This window comes from Triturus cristatus, chromosome 2_2, assembly GCF_964204655.1.
Source record: "Triturus cristatus chromosome 2_2, aTriCri1.1, whole genome shotgun sequence".
NCBI lineage: Eukaryota > Metazoa > Chordata > Amphibia > Caudata > Salamandridae > Triturus > Triturus cristatus.
This window is the reverse complement of record NC_140582.1, coordinates 715,109,302-715,130,031: the sequence shown is the minus strand read 5'-3', so window position 1 is coordinate 715,130,031 and position 20,730 is coordinate 715,109,302. Positions and strand designations below refer to the sequence as shown.

Below are 20,730 nucleotides of genomic sequence, written 5' to 3'. Positions count from 1 at the left end.
GAACATATTGATTTTAAGATCTGGAGCCAAGTTAATAGCTCCTGGATGACTAATTGGTTCCTAGTGACAAAAATTACTCCAGCCCTAGAAACTTACTGGGACCAGATTACCAAACCTAGTGACAGGAAATTATATTTTCAGCTACGAATAGGTTCCTTGCCACTCAGGTCACTGACTAGTAGCTGGTCAAATGCTGGTAATGATGCATGCCCTGTATGTGGCATGCAGCCTGAATCGATTGGTCATTTCTTGTTTGTATGCCACGCTTATATTGTCCCAAGACGCATTTGGTTGTCTCCATTGTGTAGGGCTTTGGGCACTAGGAGTAGTATTGTGGCCCTGAGGATCTTACGCACTAATACCCTACCAATTATTTCCATTGGTCTTGCCAAATATTTGGGCTGGGCATGGTATCTAAGGAACAAATTGTTACGCCCTCTCTGTTATTCTTAACTGAGCTTTGTATAATAGAGTTATGGAATACTTTTGCTGTTTTAACTCCCCTTATTTTATATGACATTCTATCATCTAGTCGCCTGCTTTACTGTTTAATCCTTTTTTAATACCCATTTTAATATTTATTATATGATGTCTTTTATGATCCTGTTACATTTATTTCTGTGTTTTTTAATGAATTGTAATTTTGTGATACTTGTGTCTTTTATGAATTTGAACTTTCGAATAAAGACTATGATGATGATGAAAAGCATAGGCAATTAATTAGGTTAGGTGTCTATAAAAGAGAACCACCAGTCCATACAGCAAACGAACTTCTGCCAAATTAGCATTAAGATAATTAGCATGTGGAGTAAAAATGGCCAAAACAGGCCACATGGCCCCATTAATACTTAAGGGGCCCATGCCAATGAAAAAAAGAGGATGGGATAGCGCGCCTTAAACCAAATCTAGTGCTCCCAGGCCGTAAGAGGAACTTCAACAACCGCATAAGGGTGATAAGCTGCTGGTATAGCGAAAGCATGAAAAGAGTTATCATTCGCACCCACTGCCGGCAATGTAATGCAGTTGTAAAATACCTTGAAGCGGTACGCAGGATCCGCTTCAACAACAAAAATAACCAGAGACCCCGCATTCAGGACTCTGTGCTGTAGCAAGTGTTGAGTAACCGTTGCGCTGTGGCAAGTGTTGAGTAACCGTTGCGTGGCAATGAGACGGAATCGCAATTAGTTGAGCCATAAGTCAAAAAAAGAGAAACAAATGGTAGCACAATATGGGTATAAAAAACGTTTTTTAATTCAAGCTTGAAAACCCTACAGCATAAGGTAATCCCTACAAACTGAGGAGGCGTAGCCCTCCCACAACGGACGTCTCTGGAAACTGGTGTGAGGGTATTGTGGACCAGCACAGGCGCTACTCAGGGGTCCTGTGGAAAGTACCAGACCAAACTTTGGCGGCGCTATGTTGCAGGGATTCTGCGGAGTCACAGAACTATGCTTGGGATCATGGAACCTTAGTAGGCAGGGACTGAGTCCTCCTACCACTGGAGTACCCATGAGCCCAGGCACGACTAGCTATCGTGTCTCACTTGCCCGCCTACTCACTCACAGAGGAACAAGTAATTAGACACCCCAGAACACAACACTCCCAACCCTCTCAGGAATCGCGGTTGCAGGACACACCCTTTCGCTCTCACACTCAAACAATAAGTTCTGACAGAAACACGAGGAAAGGTTAAAATGTTTATTTTAAGTATCGTGCTAGTGTGCAGCATCATGCCACAACAAGTAGAAACATGCATAACACAAATACGGTTAGCATACCAAGTAGTCCATAGATCATAAAAGGTGCTTTCTACAGAAGCAAAATGATTATATATCAGAAGATCTCTGGGTGTTGGCAGCAGACCCTGTACCTTAGCATACACAGATGCAAGTTCTACATCTCAGGTGCAGTCACGCTCTCTTTCCTGGAAAGATCCCTCTCCAAGTGTGTGTGTTACCTGTCTGTGCATACCTATATGACAAAGTACATGTTCCCAAACAACAGCTGCATCTGCGTCTGGCTGCTAGGGCCTGACCAGAACAGAATAACCAGGTGCATTGCTGTTTGACCTTTTCTGTGTTGCTCATACTAAATCCGAGGAAAGAACAGAACACAAAAACAACAGCATGTTCTGTGTGAAAGTACAATGTGGCACAAAGCAAAATGTGTAGTAACGTGTGCAAAGCAGAGGACAGTCTGAAACGGGCTCATGCTAACATGGGGAATACAACAATGGCCTGCATGGGACATACAACACCAGGGAGTGCGCAATCTAAAAATCCAAAGTTGTTCACTCAAAAACAGAACGATTGTCATATCTTTTGTGAAAGATGGTGGTTTTGGTTTGTCTATTACATTTTATCATATACTCTTTATGTCCCTTTTCAATTAAATGACTTGTCATTTTCGTTATTGTATGTCGGCATTGTATAGTGCTCAATAATTTGTGTCTTAACCTTTCGGATGGTCATTCTTGTGTAGTGTAAGGCACATGGGCAGATGATCATATAGATCACTTCTTTGCTGTTGTAGTTTGTGTGACAACGCAGCTTCAATCAGTTTTCAGTCCAAGATTGCTCTGGGTGTCATGGAATGTGAAAAGGCACACCATATGAACCGCAAGGAAAATGCCCCTTTATTTTGGACCGCACTGTCTGTTGTGAACCAGAATATCCATCAAATTGTTCCTATGCTTGAAGGCAACATAGGGTTTTGTAAGGTCAGGTTGCCCGTATTCAGGATGTACCAGTTTTTGCATCTCACCTGCTTGGTGGTTGTTGGCAAGTTGCAAAAAGTGCTGACATTTTCTGTTATGGAACATGGATATGTTTCTAATAAGGCTGCATTTTGTTATTCCTGGCTCTTTTAGCTGCCTTCCGTACTAGAGTCGGAGGTATAGTGCCTTTGTATCAATTGGTTGCTCAGTTCATTTGCATGAGTTTTGTAGTCGGATAGTTTGGAGCAATTCTGTCGTAATTGGTCTTTTGGGCGTTATCCCTCAGTGCCTTCGGTTGGAAGCTTTCGTAGAATAATAAAGAATTACTGAGCATGTGTTTCCTGTATAGTTCGGTTGTCACTCTTGATTCCTTCCAAGGGGTACAGCAATAGATCAAGGAAAGGTATTTTGGTTTTACTGTGTTCACAACTGAAGTTGAGATGGGGATTCCCAGAGTTAAGCCACACTGTGATATGTGCGGATATTTGATATTCAACATCCCTGCTCATATGACTTATATAATTGACAAATGTTTTTTGTTTCTTATTACTGGAAACTACATCTATAAACATAACATTCAGTGCTGATCAACAGCTCTCATTATTTCTGTTCCAAGTCTGACAATGTATGTACGTAGTTAGAAATCTGCTACTTGTAATCCATAACCTTCCTCTCCAAAATTGTCTGCCACTCTTGTAGATCATTTTTTTAATGTTTTCTAGGTGGTGGATTATTGCTGCAGATGACGGGAATCCTAGGGCAAGTGTGAAGGCACAGTGTGCTTTGGGAATGTTTTATTCGAGGCCTACGACCAAGAATTTGAAAAAGGTCAGCTTGGTTTCATCTGTTAGAATTAAAACTGTAATTCCTGCAAAATGTGAACTACGTCTCATGTTTGTGGTATTTATTTAAGTAACTATGTCTCATTTGGATTAATAGTTTTATCACAAGAAAATGCCCTTTGTGGTTTTCTGTCACTTCCTCCCTCCATTTGAATGACACAGATCTGGGAACTTCTTTTGCCTGTGAGATTGGAATGATTCATCATATCCTCAGGTGCTCGGCTTTCTCGTTTCAGTTCAGGTGAACTGTTGCATAAAAGACTCTACCTCAGAATGTTTTTAAATGTCCTCCAGCACATGCTGCTCTAACGCATATGATTTTCTTGACATTTTAAAGTTAGCGTTCCCTGTCTTGGCTGATCACACAGTACATTTTCTACCATTCCTTGGGGTTGCAGTGTCATCTTCAAGGTTGATGGTGTGTGTCCTGTACAAAAATTCATGTCCCCTGTATTTGTTTGGGGACTTTGTCCATCTACACCTGCCTGCTTTGGTGGTTAATGCAACTTGTTGCCCACATACTTTACTATTTCAAATCCAAAGTGAACCATCGGTGATCAGCTTCAGAGGAGAATATGGAAATACAAGTGATGGTCATTACTGTGTGCAGTGTCACTGGACCTAGTTGGGGATAAAGAAATATCTCAGCCTGCATGGATGCCATTGCTCCTCTTCCTCCTGAATCCCATCATGCCCCACAGTTGACAGTTAAGTCAGTTCTTTTTTCCGGCTTCTTCAGTGAGGATCCTGGAGTATTGAGCTCTACATGGTTTTACTTTTTTGTCAGAAAATTCTCTTTAAAAGCAGAAGATTTTGCCTTCACTCAACTGTTTTAAGTCCCTTGTGTACTTTTAACCATTTTTCTAACTGAAAAATATTCTTTCTCAGTCACATAATGCAGTCTCTTTTCAACAATTGCACTTCTTGTGGCAGAAAGATGGCACAATCTGACCCACACTCTGTCTGCGTTATGTGTTTGCCTTCCTCCCATCGTCCAGAGACATGCTATCACTGTCAAAAGTTCTCTATAGGGACTTTGAAGGACAGGGAAAAGATCAGACCACAAGCCCTTCAAGGGGCCCGGGGGGGTCTCAAGCCTCCTTCAAAGAACCCTCCTCTCGATAAAAATGAGCACACAGTGAAAGAACGGAAAAACTGCATGAAAAACGTATCTCCCCATCGCCATCAACAGGTAGGACATCAACACCAAGGGCAATACCTGTCTGCTTGCCATTGGTGTCAGGATCTATATCGAAAGTGCCTGTGAAGTATCCTTCTACGCAAAGAGGCCGATGTAGGAAGTATCGCCATCAAGGCGCTCGCCGACAGCCCCGTCGACCCAGAGAAAGTCGATGTCGAGGCACCACACCTCTATTTCAAGGCCTAAATTGAGGCACTCGCTGTTGAGCTAGTGGCATTACACAGACAATCAACGTCAAAACAAACCTTGAGGATCACCATGCTCAACGTCAAGACACTCAATGGCAGTATACACTGACACCAGACAGATGATCAACATCGAAACAACCCTCAAGATCATCATGATTGACGTCAAGGCGTTCGCCAGCGCACCGGCAGTCAACGTCAACACCTGCACCAGAGACCTCTATTCTGCCATCAAAGGAAGTGCACCAGAGACCTCTATTCTGCCATCAAAGGAAGTTCGGCGTCCGTCGACGTCAAGACAATCATCGACATTGAGAAATGTTCAACGCACCACAAAGAGGTCTAGATTGACATCGAAGGCAAGAAGATTGATGTTGAGAAGCTGGTCCCTATCTTCAGACGTTAGGATTTTGCCTACAGGGGATTCTGGGTCTCCAGTTGCAGGAAAGTCTCATACTGACCCACCCATCAGTGTCTCTCCCCGGTGGCTACAAAGCCTTAGTATATGATATGACCCTCCTCAGACCCTAGGGCCAGATTATTCTCAGACCATTTCACCATCCAGGGTCTCTGAGAGTACACCCCTGCCGAAATGTACCCCCCTCGTACGTTTTCTCCTATGGCTCCATCTTCAATTCCAAAGGTACAGGCAAGACCTCCACAAAAATCTAAGAGTCCACAAAAATCTAAGAGTCCGCAGAGGTGAAAATCACTGTCCATGACCACACAGAGGAAGAGATCAAGATCTAGGACACCACATAGAAGTACAGCATCCAGATCTCGATGCGCTCACTGATCCAGATCCTTCAGACACATGCACAGGTCTTCTTCCTGGTCCATGTCCTCTCATTCATGGATGAGAGATTACTCACCAACATTATCGGGCTCACCCCGGCTAGGGTTTCTCCGGTGGAGGATCTCCTCACTTTCAATGATGTACTCATAAGAGGGGCAGTGAAGCTGAATATTGACATTCCTACACCTGTCACTTTATCATCAGTCATATTCAAGACTCTCCATCACAGAACAGCTTCCAGACTTCTTCTACCTCTGGTTCCATGTCTATTGGAACCTACTATTCGAATCTTTCTGACTCCAGCATCTCTACGGGCTGCACTATTACATATTTTTTTAAAATACCAGGCTCCCGGACAAGACCCGCTTTTCTTGAGATCTGATCCTCTTCCAGATTTGGTAATCGTAGCTGCTGCAAGAAAAACGCATACTGCGGCGTCATCTTCTTTTTTTATTCTGCAAAATTTTATTACAGAATAAAAGAAAAGGACAATACAATAAAAGACAATAGAAACGGCAGAATCGAAAACATGACTGTGTAACAACATTGCACACTTGTGGGATTCAGACCAAAAAGCAAATTGAAGACGTCTGTAGAATAATTACACTGAAAAAATTAATCCAATTACAAATATACATACATACCTATTACTCAAAAACTAAAAGATACAACAAAATCTTATTAAGGGGGGTGGACTCTGCACAATATCCTACACAAAGCAGCAGTCAAATACCAGCGATGGTGCCGTTGATGTACATGTTATAATCATCTTGCAGCCATGGGGGACACACCCAAGGAAGGCAGCAATCTGTGGGGTGCAACCGGGGGTCCTTCACTTGCCTGCTCAGCCCGTGAGGGGGATTGGTGAATTAGGAACGGCCTGTTAAGCGTGGAGTGCCCATTGTAGAAATGTGCAGTACATGCACCAGATGTCACGAGGCCTGGAGGATGTAGGCTGGAGCGAGGCGTAAATCTCGGATTGGACATTACAATACGCCATACTCCTAAGCCAAATACAAACAATTGATGGAGGGAATGCAGAACAAATCAAAACATTTACTGTTGCACCTTGAGGTCACACACGGGGCTGAAGGGAGGGTGGCACCGATAAACCCCTGGTACCTGCGTGATCCTAAAATCCGGGCGGACCTGGTCAAGTCTATTGACCGCTATTTCACTGAAAACGTGGGGTCAGTATCCTCTGCTGTCTCGTTATGGGAGGCCTTCAAGACAGTACTCCGTGGGCAGGCTCTTTCTCTCATTTCCCACTCCAAGAAAAGCAAGAATGAAGAGGTGGTTCGCCTTGAAAACGACATAGCCAAGTTGGAGGGGGACCTGGAACTGGGTGTTACGAAAGAGGCGTTGCATGTTCTCAGTCTTAAGCAGCTCGACTATAGAGCGTTGGTTACTGACGCAGCCAAAGGGATGAGTAGAGAGCAACAGGGGCGCTTATACGATGTGGGGGACAAGGCTGGTAAATTGATTGCATGGTTGGACAAGAAGGAGAGAGCGAGTCGAGTGGTGCCGGTTATTGAGAGAGCGGATGGCGTGCGTGTGACTGACACTGTGGAAATTGTTGAATGTTTCGCGACTTATTTCCGTGACGTCTATTCTCCAGTCTCGAATGGTCTTGAGGCTGACTCTCATCTGTTGCTGAGAGATATAGTGTTGCCGTCTTTGTCTGAGGCGGATAGGGCACTGATGGATGCGACGTTGTCGCCTGACGAGATTGCTTTGGCCATTCGCTCGATCGCTTCCGGCAAGGCCATGGGTCCCAATGGCCTTCCCATTGAACTGTATAAATTGCGCCCGGACAAGATGGCGCCTCATCTCCGCGACATGTTTCTTGAGGCACGTGACGTGGGCTCCCTCCCCTATGATCAGCGTCTCGCTACCATAGTTGTGATTCACAAGGAGGGGAAGCCGCGGGATCGGTGTATTTCTTACAGGCCCATCTCCTTATTAAATGCTGAGCCTAAAATTCTTGCTAAGGTTTTAGCTAACCGTCTGGTTGGGGTCGTCGGCGACTTGATCCATCCGGATCAGTCCGGTTTCATTCCTCACCGTAATACGGCCCTGAACCTGAGGCGTCTTCATGGAGTGCTCGCCAGAGCAGAGTACATACGTGAACCGGCCGTTTTGGCGTCCCTGGATGCCACTATGGCGTTCGATACCCTAGAATGGCCATATCTTTGGGCGGCGCTTGCGAAATTTGGTTTTGGCCCCGGGTTTATCGGTTGGGTGAGGTTGCTGTATGAGGAACCGTTGGCCCAGGTAGTTGTGAATGGCAGAGTGTCGGCTCCCTTCGGGTTGGAAAGAGGCACGCGGCAGGGTTGCCCGCTGTCACCTCTCCTTTTTGCGCTTGCCTTGGAACCTCTGGCTGCCTGGTTACGATGGGAGCCCTCATTGCGCGGCATTAGATGGACGCCTGAATTTGAGGACCGCATTTCTCTTTATGCGGACGACATTCTCCTGTACCTCACATCTCCCCGGCAGTCTTTGATAGTACTGGTCGATGTTCTCAACTCATTTGGTCGCAATTCCGGCTTGGTCATTAACTGGACCAAGTCATGCATCTATGTTCTCTCTGGGGACGCTCCTCTCCTTCCGCGTGGCTGCCCTATTCAGATTGCGCTGTCAGGGTTCAAATACCTGGGAGTGTACATAACTTTGGACCCTGTGGCCTGTTATGAACGGAACCTACTCCCCCCACTCCAACGACTGAGGGCCGACGTCTCGAGGTGGCGACAGCTTCCGCTTTCGCCGCTCGGACGCGCGGCGTTGTTTAAAATGATGTCGCTGCCACGATTCCTGTATGCACTGCAAAATACACTCGACGTCATACCGGCCCGCTATTTCCGTGAGGTTGAGAGTTTGCAGAGGCGGTTGTTTTGGGACGGGCGATCCCGAATCGCTCTCACAAAATTGACGCTCCCTTGGTATGACGGGGGTATTGCACTCCCCGATATCAAGAGATATTATTGGGCGTCCCGATTGGCGGCGGTGAACCACGGGATGTACGGGCCGGCCCTGAACCCGGCGTTCGAGATGGATAAAATGCTATTGCCTGGGGGGGATTATAATAGAGCACTGTATTCGAGGTCTCCTGGTGTGCAGTTGACAGGCCCAACAAAGATCGCGGTACGTGTGTGGCATGCTGCTAATGCTGCGATGGGTTGGAAGGGCCGCTTGACTCGAGCGACTCCACTGTATGCTTCGGATAGGCTGGGCTGTTTGTGGAAAACCAAAGGGTTTGAGAAATGGGATATGATTGGCATATGTAAGGTGAGTGACCTCTGGGTGAAAGGGGAGTTTAAAACGTTTGAAATGTTGAAAGCGGAATATAAGCTAAACGATAGAGAGTATTTCCGATATGCCCAGGTCCGTCATGCGTTGCACTCGGTTTTCCCTGATGCCACCGCTATCCCGGAAAATTCCCCGCTGGAGGATAGGGTGCTCGATGGCTACGTGCCTGACAGCACAATCTCCTTGATCTATAAAAAGCTTATCAACGATCGGGCGGATCTGTTGACCCGCTTGAGGGAGATCTGGGTGGCTGACGGTTTGGAATTAGATGACGAGGACTGGGTCTCGGCAATAGCCTCCCCGCGGGAGGTGGCAATTCCGGCCCGCCTTCGGTTCGTACAACTAAAGATACTCCATAGAGTGTACGTTACTGGTCCCCACCTGATGCGCATGGGTTTCTCCGTGGATGGGATGTGTAAGCGTGGCTGTGGTTCGCTGGGTACTTTCCTTCACATTATATGGGAATGCCCTGAGGTGGCGCTCTTTTGGCGTCGGGTGCATGCGGTAATGGAGGAGGTCACTCATGTTGCGCTGCTTCCAGAAGCTAGGAGGTGCCTGCTGAACGTGTGGGAGCCAAATGATTATAATGTGGCACAGACGCGGTGGGCGACTTTGGGGAATATGGTGGCCAAACGTAACATCGCCCAGTTATGGGGCTCCCAGAGGCCGCCCACGGTCTCGGTGTGGAAGGAGAATATGGATTGGTGCATGTTTAGAGAAAAGACGGTGTATGTAGCGAGAGGCAAGCCGCGGAAATGGACTGGGGTGTGGGGTCCGTGGAACGCCTATCGCGGAGACATCTGTGCCCCTCCACTGGCTGTTGGGCTGGATGCCTCTTCGTCCCCCTAGCCAAGCATTCCTCGTCTGTTTTGTTTTTTCCTCTGCTCCCGTGCCCCCCTCCCTTCTCTGCTGCTGATCATTGGTTCCCTACCCCGGGGAGCGCGTCCTGCTATTTACACTGTCTATTGCCTTGTTTGTGTGTAATGTTTCTTAATTTTAAATTGAAAACTGAAACCGTATTTAATACTGTCACTCAACTGTTGCTTTCGCCTTCATTGGGTGAGATGATGGACCGACGGGCTACCCGGATTGATCAATTTGTATAACGGTGAATGATAAGTTTCATGCTACCTAGCGGCCGGCCCAAAGGGTTGTAGGCCCATGTTTGTAACTCATTGAAGTCCAATAAAGGTTTCTTTAAAAAAAAAAAAAAAAAAAAAACATTCACCCCCAGTCAAGAGATCTGGGTTAAATCCATCATTCTTTTGCTCACCATGCCACCCCAGTTTAGACCTGGCCAAATGCAAATCAGTCTTGACCCTGCACCTCATGGGAACAGTCCAGCCCGAACTGCCAAGCCAGGTCCTCCCTGGACCGCAAACAAGCCTCCTAGGACCGGTTTCGGGGTTTCACCCCTCTTCAGCCAGGATAGCTTGATTCCAGTGGCACAGTGAGCCCAGGACCCACGTCTGGACATACCTGGCGCACTTAGGGCGAGAAAGCAAAAGACAAACAATTGATGGACGGAATGCAGAACAAATCAAAACATTCACCCCCAGTCAAGAGATCTGGGTTAAATCCATCATTCTTTTGCTCACCATGCCACCCCAGTTTAGACCTGGCCATATGCAAATCAGTCTTGACCCTGCACCTCATGGGAACAGTCCAGCCCAAACTGCCAAGCCAGGTCCTCCCTGGACCGGAAACAAGCATCCTAGGACCGGTTTCGGGGTTTCACCCCTCTTCGGCCAAGATAGCTTGATTCCAGTGGCACAGTGAGCCCAGGACCCACGTCTGGACATACCTGGCGCACTTAGGGCGAGAAAGCAAAAGACAAACAATTGATGGACGGAATGCGGAACAAATCAAAACATACTCCTAAGCCAGGCCACCTTAGTGGGACGAGCCCTGGCTCCCCAGAGAGAGGCTATCTCGCGTTTCGCAAGCAGTAGGGTAATCGCTGCAAAGCGCCTAAAGCTCAGTTTGAGTCAATGAACCATCCCCAGCAGACCCAATTCAGGAGAGGGAACCAAGGGCGTTTCTATGATTTGACACACCAAATATCTCCTGCCAGTAGGGGAGAACGTGGGGGCAGTACCAGGACATGTGGGCGAAGTCAGCGTCTAAAGCATTGCACTTGGGGCAATTTGTTGGCTTAGAAGGGTCAAATTTGGCCAGTTGAACAGGAGTCACATAAATTCTGTGAATGAATTTAAAATGGAGTAACTTGTGCCGGTTAGGGGATACCTTGTGTGTTTGCTCCAAGCAGTAGGTTCATTCTTTGTCCGTCAGAGTACGCCCGATATCAGATTCCCACCGTTGACGTGCCCTGCTGTCCCGCCCCGGCCGGAGTGCCATACATGCTTTATATAGTTTTGTGACCAAATGTGATCCAGTAGTATCAGTTATAAGGGGGGTGAGTGGGGAGAAGTCATCGTGAGGGGCAGGGAAGGTAGCGCAGAGTGCCCAGTGGAGCTGAGCCACGTTAAGAGTATCCACACCAGTGAGCCCAGGAAGTTGTGTCAAATCGGACAGCTTACGTGCCCGACCGTCCGGGAATAAGGAGCCAAAGGTGTCAAGCCCCAGTTTGGTAAAGGTTACAAGCACCCCTTTATCCGTTGTTAACAGCAAAAAGGGATTATTGGCAAGCGGAAGTGCAGGCGAGTAGAGAGGACCAGACCCATATAACCGATTCAACTTGCACCAAGCCCAACACGTAGTGGCCAGAGGCTTAATGTCATGGGCATCAAGGGGGATCCCCTTTTGAAGTAGGGACGCTAAGGGCGTTGGGGCAGCTAACCCCTTGTCCGTTTTTGTGTAAGGTATTCTGGCGTCAGGATGAAACCAGTGGTCAGCAAATTGTGCCCGCGCCACCAGAAAATACAGTTGAGGATCCGGAACTGCGAATCCTCCCCGGACATATGAGAGGGGTAAGAGTGTCCCAGGCTACACGGGGTCTGCGGCCCACCCATACCAGACGGATAAGAAGACCACGCAGATGGGCGAAAAACGCATTGGTGAGCGGAATGGGTATAGTCTATGGTAGCGATATTAATTAAAGAGAATCCCTTAAAGAATCAGTGAGCTCTCAACAATGTGAAAGTTACATATGCATTATTGTACATTTTTAATTTAATCACATGATGCTAAAGGGCCCTGATCTCTCCTGCAGGCATTCTTTTGGCATTCCGAAGCATGTGGCAATGGGAACCTAGAGTCACAAGCAGCACTTGGTGTTATGTACCTACATGGGCAGGGTACAAAGAAGGATGTAACATCTGCAATTGACTGTCTGAAAGAAGCAGCAGAGCGAGGAAATGTGTACGCTCAGGGCTACCTTGTGAAATTTTACTACAGTAGAAAGATGTACCGAAAAGCTGCAGAACTTGCCAAACTGTGAGTATAGTCCTCTGTCCTTCCTTTCAAGTCATGTAATGTCCATCGTGCTGTTTTAGAAAATCTGAAATCCCATCTGAGATGTCTGCAATTGTGTAATGCATGCATTATGGAACGTTACCTCCATTGCTGGGGGTAAATGTTTCAGAGGGTAAAGTGAAAGGACACTTTCATGTATCTTGTGCTGGGTGCACAAAGCATCTCAAACTCGTTCTGTTGCTGCATTCAGAATTTTCAGTGATATTACAGAGTGGCTTGTATTTCAGACTGTAATATCAAATGCAACGGTGCTTTTGGACTGCCTCTATATTGACTTTTGTGTGTTCCTTTATTTGCTTTGTGCATTCCCAGTGCATCCACCTGAAGCATTCTCCATTTCAATATATATGTAGGGCTAGAACTCGCCCCTTATGAGAGCAGATTGTAGACACTGGTGCCCATCTGCAATTTACTTTGTGTGAAGAGCAGCCTTTATGACGGTGTGAGGATAACCTGATAATCAGATGGACATTTATTGTGAAACATTCTTGCCTCGTGTTTGGGTCAACCAACAATAATTCCAAAGTTTGATGTTCAAAAGATTTATCGTGAGTAAAATTGAATCCAGGGAACCAATTAGGCATATAATCTTTCACTACACGGTTAAGGATTTAGGGCATTATTTCGACTTTGGTGGTCTTCCAATGGAATCGCCACCCCGGTGGTCCAAGGAAGACTGCCAAGGCCTGGTGAGCCTGCCTGCTGGACTATGAGTGTAATCGAGGGCGGGCAGTTCTGGTGCAGTCTCACAGTCTCATAGGAGAGCCTAACCAGCCAACTGCTGCGTAAGAGTGCCCACAGCACTTTCATGCATGGTGTGGCATGCTCTATGTCATGTATGCCACATCGTGCAGGAACGAGGGTGCAATTCCAGTGGGCTAAACATGTGCCCCTCCTCATGCACCCCCAGGCCCAAAATCTGCAAAAGGGCCCTGTTAGGGTCCCCTTACCTGCATGTTTGCCACCCTTTACATGGTGGGGTCCCCGCCATGTAAAAGGCAATGGAAATGCAGGTTGGAATATGCTCTGCGATATCATCACCTGCACCACCAGGATATTCAGGCAGTTGTCAGACCGCTGCCGAGGCGGGATCCTTGATTCCGACGGAGGTGGAGGTCTTGTGGCAGCCCCACTACCACACTCCTAAAATGGGGGACCGTACCGACAGGGTGGTGGCGGTCAGACCGCCACTGCAAGTATGGCATTCCTGAGGACCACTGTACACCTAATAAGGCCAAGAGAAAGGTATCCATTGCAACTTTGACTAAAGGTTTCTAATCAACTTGAATTCCCACACCAAAATATTGATATGAAAAGATTTGGCAGTCCCACCTTCCAGATTCATCCTTGCCCCCTAAAACATAAGACCTGGACTTATTGTAGTAAATAGCCCAGTGCAGCTACAAGAAAGATTTGGTATTGAAGATATGGTGAAAGAAGTTTATAAAGAAATAGCTACATGTTGAGATTAAATACTTATTGAGATTTTATTAGGTAGCATTATGACCCAGAACCAAGATATATTCGAGAGGTAAGAGTTGAGTGGGCCAGCCCCTGTAAAGGAAAAAGCTGTTCTCCTTAATCAGTCCTGGAACCAGCAACATTTATCAATAGGCACTCTAGAATGTTGCTTTGATTGATGACATATGCTTGAGCTTTGAAATGCATTGCAACATCACTCGTTGCATGGCCCGTTTCCGGTGCAAAAATTCTCAGCTGCTCCCTTTTCGTTTTAACGTCTTACCTTTTTCATGATAAAATAAATCGCAATAACCAACATCTCTTTCCAAAGAACGCTCTCTACCTTCATCATGAACTAGGAGGATTAGTACAAGTTGTAAACATCCCCATCGAGTATATTTCACCAATGCTTGCTGGATTATGACAACAAAGAATATAGGGCCCGATTCACAAAAGTAATCTGAGACAAAATCCTAAACTTACTACTTTTGGTATTCACAGAAGGCATTTAGTAGTAGTAAAGTTAGGAATCCTAACTTTACTACTACTAAATGCCTTCTGTGAATACCAAAAATAGTAAGTTTAGGATTTTGTCTCAGATAAATTCTGTGAATTGGCCCCATATAGTTTACTGTCTTAGATGGATTTCAGGATCCGAGCAAGCCTAGGGTTCCTTTGTACAGATGGACGAAGAGCAGGGATGGACATTTGTTTTTAGGTCTGCTTCTTGCAGACACAGTTTGATTTTGCCAAGTATGGTTAGCTGGTCCAAGGCTACATAGCGCTTCGTGGTTGAGTGATTAGAAGGGCTAGTTGCTCTGTAAATTTCGTTATCCATAAGAAGAGGAGGGAACCTCTCTGGGTTCATGCAGTTGAGTCATTTCTTAGCAAGAGTTTGTTTGGACCTCGTGGTGATGAATTACAGAAGTTACCGAAGCAAAAAAGAGGGGTTTGATGACACAGTTTACAGAACATTCACAATCTTTTTATTCTTTGTGAAATGCATAATTTGAGTTTTTCTCACGAATAGAGACTGTGAAGTTAGAGGCATTGGAAATTCCACACAACTTTTGCCTGTTTTTTTTACGTATACAGTAGTCAAAGAGTCTGCTCAGCAGTATATTTACTAAAGCTTTTTCTTATGTCGAATGAACCCCGAAAAGTTGACAGCGTATACTTTTAAATAGTACAATATTTGGCAATATTCTCATAAGGAAGCTTGAGATGCATCCAAATCACTGGTTCATTCAAAAGTGGTTTTGTTCCTGTTTAGTTAAATCTAGGAAAGTCCTTCTCTATATTGTCACCCGTAGTCTGCAGGTACATACTGGGTAGGCATCCGAGTCAGTTCTTATGTTCATGCCCTACTCTGTTTCTTATATTTGAAAGGAGACAGTGCTTCCTTAAATATCATTTTTTTGTGTGTTAGTTTTAATTGTGTACATACATATGATTATGTTAGAATATCAAGTCGTCACTGGTGCATTACTAAGAATTGAATAATTTACTAGCACTTCTTGTTTCATGGTAGCTTGAATGCTGGGTCGGGGTATCGCACCTGTTCTCATCAGTTTTTCACCCAAAACTCAGGTCTCTTAAAACAAATGAAATAGCAGCATGTTTAACAGCAGATATGCAACAATAATATCACAGTGCTAGTACAGAAGCAGTAGTTCAGATGGTGCTTGATGATCTGCTAAATTACCAAAGATGAGAGCTGTCGAAGGGGGTGGGGGGGGGGAGCAGGGAGTGTGCCATTGCTTAACCTCTCAATGGTCTTTGATACAGTCATAACATTCTTATTGGCCGTCTTCACTCTATCACATCTCCGTTTCATTTTTGCAATGCTTCTGCTCTTTCTTAACGGTCAGGTCTAAATGCCACCATTCCACTTTACAAACTTTTTAAGTTGAGCTGTGGGGTCCAGCAAGGATCTGCCCATTCCTCTGTGGGTTTTACCTTTTGTGTCCCACTTAAGGTGCACTGCTAAGATCTTTTTACATTCAGGCCTGTTCCTATGCTGACGGCATGCAGCTGGTCTCCTGGTTTGACAGTACTTTTTCAAACACCATTGAGCATCATCAGGACTGTCTGAGAACAACAGAGCTGTGGATGTCTGCTAATCCCCTTATTCAAAAAGGATAAAGCCGATTTTTGCTTTTGTGACCATATCTCTTGGCACGTAGTGAAGCCCTGTGGCCCATTTCTATTAAAAAATATTGGATTTCGTTTGATAGTGAGCTTTCATTAACATGCTGACATCCAGAAGGTCTGGTCGACAGAATTTGTGCAGTCAAGGCACTTCATTTGTTTGCCCTCCTACAAGCATGCTGAAGTGGAATGGGCTGCTTGATGTCTCTCATGGACTACTGCAATTGGTCTATTTAGGACTTTAAGAGAATGAAATAAATTGCAAAAGCTTCAAAATGTTGCCATGAGTCTTCTGTGTAATCTGAGAGGCAGGTATTGTGTCTCCATAGCTCACCGAGTTCTACACAGGTTTCCTTTTAAAGAAAGCATGCAATCTAAGACCCTGTACTTGATTGCCCAAGCTGTCTACTCATGTTTTAAAGTGTGGTATCTCATTGTGTACCTGTTAGGTCTTTCTGATTGGAAACCCTACTTCTTCTGTCAGTCTCAAGATTTAAGCAAAGACTGACAGCCACTGGACTCTCCTTTAGAGTTTGAGTGCCCCTGTGAAATGCTCTTCATGCCTCCTGCCGCCGCCTGAAATTAATGTTTATTTTGTTAGTGTTCTGTTTTAATACTCCTAGTGCCAAGATGCGTCTGGATGTGCATTAGAGACAAATAAAAAATACAATGAATATATGATTGGTTATAAGAGGTGTCTTAATCAGGGAACTTTTTTTATCTTGACACCTTGTTCAACCTGTCATTATTTGTGGGCCCATTCTCTACTGATTGTATGATATTGGTAGAAAGGCTTCAGAGGATTCGGAGTCTTCTGGCAACCTGCATAAAGGTTTTAAATTATATAAAACATGGGTTTTGCTGATCCGAGTGTATGCTAAATCATAAAATAGGGAAACGTAAAGATCTAACCATCATTCTTAATCAGAATATGGCACAGAATTATTTAGGATACTGTCACAAAATAATATAAAAAAAATTTAATTGCACCTTGACCAACAGGATAGATCATACAGAGGGTGTTTGTAATTCAAGTCTGTAGACTACGTCAAGCAAAAGGCATTTCCTTTTTGAAAGACTGAAGAAAGTTGTTGAACCAGTTGTTTTAGGTATACATTCTGAAGTGCTGATAGCTATGTTTTTGCATGATCTTCTCAAAGAGAAAATAAGTAAGACAATTCAAGGAAAAAAAGCAAACGTCTTTTTCTTGAAATTTCTCAGGTAGGTAACATGAAAAGTTCACTTAACCATACAATGTTTTCCTATGTTGATAAATTACGCTGGGTAATAGGTACAACTACTATTAACAGAATTATGGCACTGTGAAACCTGCTGTAGTAAACACTCTAAAAAAGCAGTGAGCGTGTGGATTCTTGGTGTCATCTTCGTGATGTGAGTGCTTCTGCAGGATGTGCTTATTGTATCTAGTGGTGAGTTTGCCCAGAAGATGAAGTCCCCAAGCAGTAGGACCCTATTGGTGTTCAATGTGAGGTCAGAGATTAAATCTATTGGGTATTTTTAGGAGCTTAGTTTTGCAGCACTGTGATTTGGACAATTTTCAAAAATATTTAGTTTTTATTTTTAACAATGCAGTAAACACACATAGCATCACTTTTGCCCCAAGTAAAGTAGGCCAGATCTGGGAAAAGTCAGCCCCAGCACCATGGTACAATGACAGTCTCAAGAAAGAAAAAGCTGCTTGCAGGAAATGGGAAAGGAAATGGAGAAAATAAAAACAGGAGGCATACAAACTAGTGAATAGAACGGCTCTTAGGATATACTTAAAAAAATGTAACATCGCTTGAAGATCTCGCTTAGGGGCCAGAATTAGTGAAGCTAAGAATTCTTCCAAAGAACTGTTTAAAATTCTGAAAGATTTCAACAACCCAAGGGTTAATAATCCTTCCATCCAGCTGAATCAAACGTTCTGTGATGATCTGGCAAACCATTTTAAGTCAAAGATTGATAAAATCTATAGCTCTTTTAGCACACAGGCGGAATTTAGCGTGGTATCATGAAACCACGATGATCCCATCTCTCCCCTGTAGGAGAGTAGCATCTGCTTCACATGGTTACCCCCACTTTTTGCTGCTGTTACACTGTTTTTCGACTTTAGTCTGGCTGGGGCCCTGCTGTTCAGGACCCCAGCCTAGCTGCTTCCTCTCCAAATTGATTCCATGTACTTTAGGTACACTCCAGATTGGATTCTGGGGTACCCTTGTGAGTCCCTAGTATATGGTATACTATGTACCCAGGGCATAGGTACCCCAGAGGCCTGCCAGGGGCTGAAGCGTGTATTGTGCCACCCCTGGAACGCCCTCCAAAATGACACCACAGGTCTGCTACTGCAGCCTGGGTAAAGTGGTGCATGCACCACTTACTGAAGTATAGGTTCACTGTACCTCACCTGTCACTGCACCTAGAGACCTATCAGTCACCCCTATGACAGGCCTTATCAATCCCGAAGGCAGGGTGCTTGGTTATACTTGAGAGGGTACCCAGACATGAGCTGAGCCCCTCTGCAGCCTTTGGAATCTCTTCTCCGGGGTTGTCAGTGGTGCAGCGTACCATATACTCTTAAGTGCATTATAACCCAACGGTAAATGCTAACTTTGGACTGGCTGCACGGAAACATGTTGTGTTTGGTGTCAAACACCTTGGAATCATACCCCCACACCAGTAACTGGTGTGGGAGTATGATCCCACCCTTCTAGAGGGAGAGACATGACAGCACTGGTATACCCGGTACCAACTTAACAGAACCCTGGCATCCCAAGATGGATGCTGCAGCCACAGACACAGGTCTGGCCTCCTACTGCTGACCGAAACTCCGACAGGGGAGGCCTGGACAATAGGTTTCCTGTCACAGGGAGGTGTAACCACCTCTCAGACAGGCTGATGTGTATTGGGGCTGGGTGGGAGCACACTCAGAGTGCTTTGATGTCCTGCACTGGGGGCACATTTGGTGTGTCTGTGCATAGTCCACCTCAAACTGGTTCAGGGGCTACCAGCCCCTGCTCTGGCGCGAAACTGGACAAAGGAAATGGGTGTAGCTATCCCTCTTTCCAAACCCTCCCATAGGTGGGTCCCCTGAGTTAGTCCAACCCCTTTCTTAGCTATAAGTAAGGAACCCCTGGCAACAGGACTTCTTCAACTGAATCCTGGAACTTCGACGCTCTACTGAAGACGAGAGGACTGAAGAAATCTCCCTTGGGGTCAAGGAGTGACTCCCCTGCTTGGCAGGCACCAACAAAGCATTTTGCCGGTCTGCATCTCCGAAGCTCCCGACGGACTCCGAAGTATCTGCAGCCCAGGAAGAGGATTTCCAAACTTATCAGAGGCCGACCCGAGTCCTCAGCAAAGCTGAGACGTGCAGCCCTCGTGAGTAACGTGGAACCGGAACTCCTGGTCACCGTGCACGTTTGCAAGTGCATTGACTTCCTGACTTTTCTCGAAGTCGTGCTTTGGGTTACTTGTAGCCCACGCCCCGATCACCATCTGCACCGAAGATTGTGGGCTTACACTCCACGAGTGTTCCATGAGCCTGCTTCTTGCATTTCAGCTCGAGGCTCCTTCGCGATCCCTGGTCTGTCGACTGGTGGGCCCCTGTGAAGGCAATTTTGATTTTCCTTGGGCTTCCCAGGTTGCTCCAGACGTGCCCTGACTCCCCACCGCGTGGTGAGTCCCTCAGGCCTTGCTGGTCTTAACCGAAGCATCTTTCTCCTTTCTGCGTGGGTTGCTGTTGCTAAGGCTTGCTGTGTCCAATCCGGGCACCGACGCTGCAGCACTAGACATCCTTCGTGGGACAGCTCGAATCCAGCTTCTGGTCGTCTTCGATGCCTCCTGGTCCTCGTGGCTGAAGAGTCAAGCTTCACCTTCTTCACCTGAAATCACCCGACTTTGGTGGGCATTCGCATATCGTGCCATTGGTCACTGGCTAGTGACCCAGACTCTGTCCCCTCTGCTTTCAGGTTCTTCTCAACTTCGATCCAGGCTTGGATCTCTTTGGACACTTCGCATCTTCCCGGCAGCAGCACTTCTTCACCAGCTCCCATTGAAAACGACGACGCGACCCGACACCATTTGACACCTATGCACTCGGCTTCCCTGGGTGAGGTAACTCGAGTACTCCGGTGCTCCCGTGGGTGTTGACCCTAGAACTTCCTAAGTCCAAAAGGGTTTGGTCCAAGCTCATCTCTAAGTGTCCCTAATCTTTTAAAATCTAACCGCGACTTTACCCATAGAAGCTAACAGGAGCTCGTGGCTGTGTTCTCACACTGCACACGGCCTTCGTGGGTCCCCTGTTTCACTACCTGGGTGGTTCCTTGGGCTCCCAGCAATTCTACAGGCTCTAGGCCTTGTGTCTAGTTAAGTCGTGGTCCTTAATTTTCTTTTTTTTTTTTAAACAGACTTTATTGGGTCACAAAACAGAATACAGTCAATCCCCTTCCCCATTACTCCACCCTCCAGCCAATTCAGAGCGTAGAGCAGTGACCAGTCCACCAAACTGATCATAACTGTACAGCATTCACCCCATCAACAGCTATGCTACGAGGTAGTCCATCCACAGGATTAATCCACAGCGAGTGTGCGATATAACCAATATGCCCCATCCCCCAGCAACCCCCCAACATACC

At 45.9% G+C, this 20,730-nt stretch overlaps 1 protein-coding gene across 2 annotated transcripts in view; it reads left to right on the top strand.

Moving 5' to 3' along the window:
* Window positions 1–20,730, top strand: part of LRP2BP (LRP2 binding protein) — a 231,223-nt gene that overhangs the window by 196,853 nt on the left and 13,640 nt on the right. For both annotated transcript variants that reach the window (XM_085643285.1, XM_085643286.1), the window contains exons 6-7: window positions 3,439–3,544; window positions 12,219–12,442. In XM_085643285.1, the coding sequence (XP_085499411.1) occupies window positions 3,439–3,544; window positions 12,219–12,442 (330 nt within the window). The remainder of the gene's footprint in view (window positions 1–3,438; window positions 3,545–12,218; window positions 12,443–20,730) is intronic.